The sequence below is a fragment of the Anarrhichthys ocellatus genome, unplaced genomic scaffold, assembly GCF_004355925.1.
Source record: "Anarrhichthys ocellatus isolate YVR2014 unplaced genomic scaffold, GSC_Weel_1.0 scaffold713, whole genome shotgun sequence".
Taxonomy (NCBI): Eukaryota; Metazoa; Chordata; class Actinopteri; order Perciformes; family Anarhichadidae; genus Anarrhichthys; species Anarrhichthys ocellatus.
The window spans coordinates 1-2500 of record NW_022280687.1 but is presented as its reverse complement, the minus strand read 5'-3'; the positions used below and the strand labels follow the sequence as shown (position 1 = coordinate 2500).

Here is a 2500-nt window from a genome sequence, read left to right as displayed (position 1 = left end):
CGGCCTGGCCGGACGCCCCTGCAGGGCCTCTTCACACTCTCTGAGCAGCTGGTCCGGGTCACTCTCGACCATGTCCTGGTCTGGGTTCTCCTCTGGGTACGGGTCCGACTGGTCCAAGGGGGCGCTGTTCAACGACTGGGCCAACGTACCAAACAACCTGCTGCTGCTGCCACCCATTGGACAAACTGATGAAGGGAAACAAGGGACACATATGTGTGATCATTAAATGGGCTTTGTGTAGGTGTGGCAACAACAGGCGCCAGAGTTTCTGAAGACCCTGCTTTGATTCTTCTCGGTGCCATTTTCATATTGTGTCACACTACCCATGAGGCTTTGAGAGAGAGAGAGAAAGAGAAAGGAAATGGGATTGATTAGAAAGATCGACCGGAGTCTCTCTGGTGTCAAAAACAACCTTTACCCCACTAACCCAACCGGGCAGGAAGAGGAGTAGCATGAGCACCACTGAACTGAGAGAGCGTACATCTCCACTGCCAACATTAATGAAGACATGCCAACAGTCAGCACAAAGGTTGTGTTGCTTTATGGGGGCTTTGGCAGTCACAGAACATACTCACTGATGGCTGAGTGCTGGTTTTCAATACAGGCTTTCAATAGACTGGACCTGGTCTGTTCAACAAAGTCACATCACCTCTACATAAACGGCTAGCAGGGAGCTCCATCTTTAGACGGGCTATGTGGTAGAATGTTAAACAGAGGGTCATACATGCTCTTCTGTCTCCACACCAGTATCTACAACACTTTGCTGTTGTCCCAGTGACATCTCTCAAGGTTCCCGTATTCTATGGTGGTGCGTTTTATTGTTTGTGACACATTAGTAACTCTGCTTGGGTGAGTATTTGAGACGAGACAAGTGAACCAAACTACGTCCAGCCCAATACCTCGACCGGAAGCTCTCCGACCTTAAAACCAGTGTGAAATGGTCTGCTGTCTGCACCTGTACATGTAGTGTAGTGATACTATAGGATAGCTACGGAACAACAGGGAGACTAATGGAAAAACTAGCTGAACATAGTCTCTCCCCTGAATGAATTTCATGCAACTCCTTTGATGACTTTTCTACAAGCACAACTTTGGGAAACCCAGCCTCAACCTTTACTCAAAGGTTTCAGAAAGACTCTTTCACATGACCCAAAGTTCTATTAAAGGCCAACTCAAAAACCAGGACATGGCCCACACAGCCATGTGTGTGTGTGTATCAATGTAGAGGCCCATAGTGCTGAGTATCACAAAGAAGCCCTCACTGGTCAGGAGCCTATGTGATCTTTGACTGTTGATTCCTTTCCGTTGTTCGGGATATAAAGCGTTGTCTACAAAACCCCCTTTTTGTCCTTTCAACAGATGCAACCAGCTGTTTTGAAGCTTTGCCGAGTATCACAAAGTAACCTGTTGTGGAAAATTAATGCCGAATAGATTTCAAACTCTTAGCCCAGGGATGGCCCTGCAAAATGTCCCAATGACGTGTTCTTACTCTCTGATCAGACATCTTCACAACCTCCACTCGTCTCAAATGATTTTGTCTAAAACGTACTCTTCCTGTTTTGTCTCCATTTACCACTAGCCTAGTGTGTGTATGAGTGCGTGTAAGACGTGGATGAGGACGTTTCCATTGAATAAGGAAGTGGGTTTTTAATAAGAATAGGCATGTTGTCTAACAAGTGGGGACAGCAGGGTTATCTGCCCTGCCCCCCCCCCCCACACAGATGACATGTGAGCTCTGGCTGAGGATGGAGGGAAGAGAAAGACGTATCTACTGGTCCATCTGTGGGTCAGTAGAAGTACAACTGCACTGGGCTGCAACCAACAATCATCAATGAAACTATTACTTTAGGCTTAATCATTCAGCATACACAATGACGAACCTGCTCCACCACTGAGCCACACTATGATTTTTAAGTCGTGATGACATCATTTAAACTAAGCTGAAGAGGCTCTACTTGCTTTGAGTAGGCTAGTTCACAATGACAATGCCAACATGCTTATTTTCAGACTGTAGTGTTCACCATTGTTGCCACCTTAGTTTAGCATGATAACATTAGCCAATTTTGTCACAACTGAAAGTCCCATGTAAGCCGTAGAGGAACAACTTTAAAATACTTGGAACATTGAACTCATCACTTACAGCGCGAGGGGTTTCATGGCATTCCATTCAACATGAAGATATTCCAGTTAAATTGTCCTTCAGCCTACCAACCGACCTCCTGACTCATCCCTAGAAACACGGCAGCTCGACTACAAAGCTCTCATTAAAACACAACACTAACCGCGTCCTCAGCTATGAGCACACAATCAGCTCAGCTCCACTCCAACACTGTCAACTACACTACGAGCAGTGTCTCTTTGTCACGTCAGGCTAACATCACCTGTAGCAAACAATGCAGGGTTTTTCCCGACTCAAATGAGGCGGAGCTGGTATCATCCTGATCATGTGCGCGCACACACACACACACACACACACGTGGAATTTCACATGACATGGTTA

General features: G+C 46.3%; 1 protein-coding gene across 1 annotated transcript in view; it reads right to left on the bottom strand.

Moving 5' to 3' along the window:
- LOC116376926 (nocturnin-like) overlaps window positions 1-2458 on the bottom strand; it is a 4286-nt gene extending 1828 nt beyond the window's left edge. The window contains exon 1 of the mRNA XM_031838429.1: window positions 1-2458. This exon is cut by the window's left edge and continues 94 nt beyond it. Within this exon, the coding sequence (XP_031694289.1) occupies window positions 1-177 (177 nt within the window). The 5' untranslated portion in view covers window positions 178-2458.
- Window positions 2459-2500: the final 42 nt, after the last annotated feature.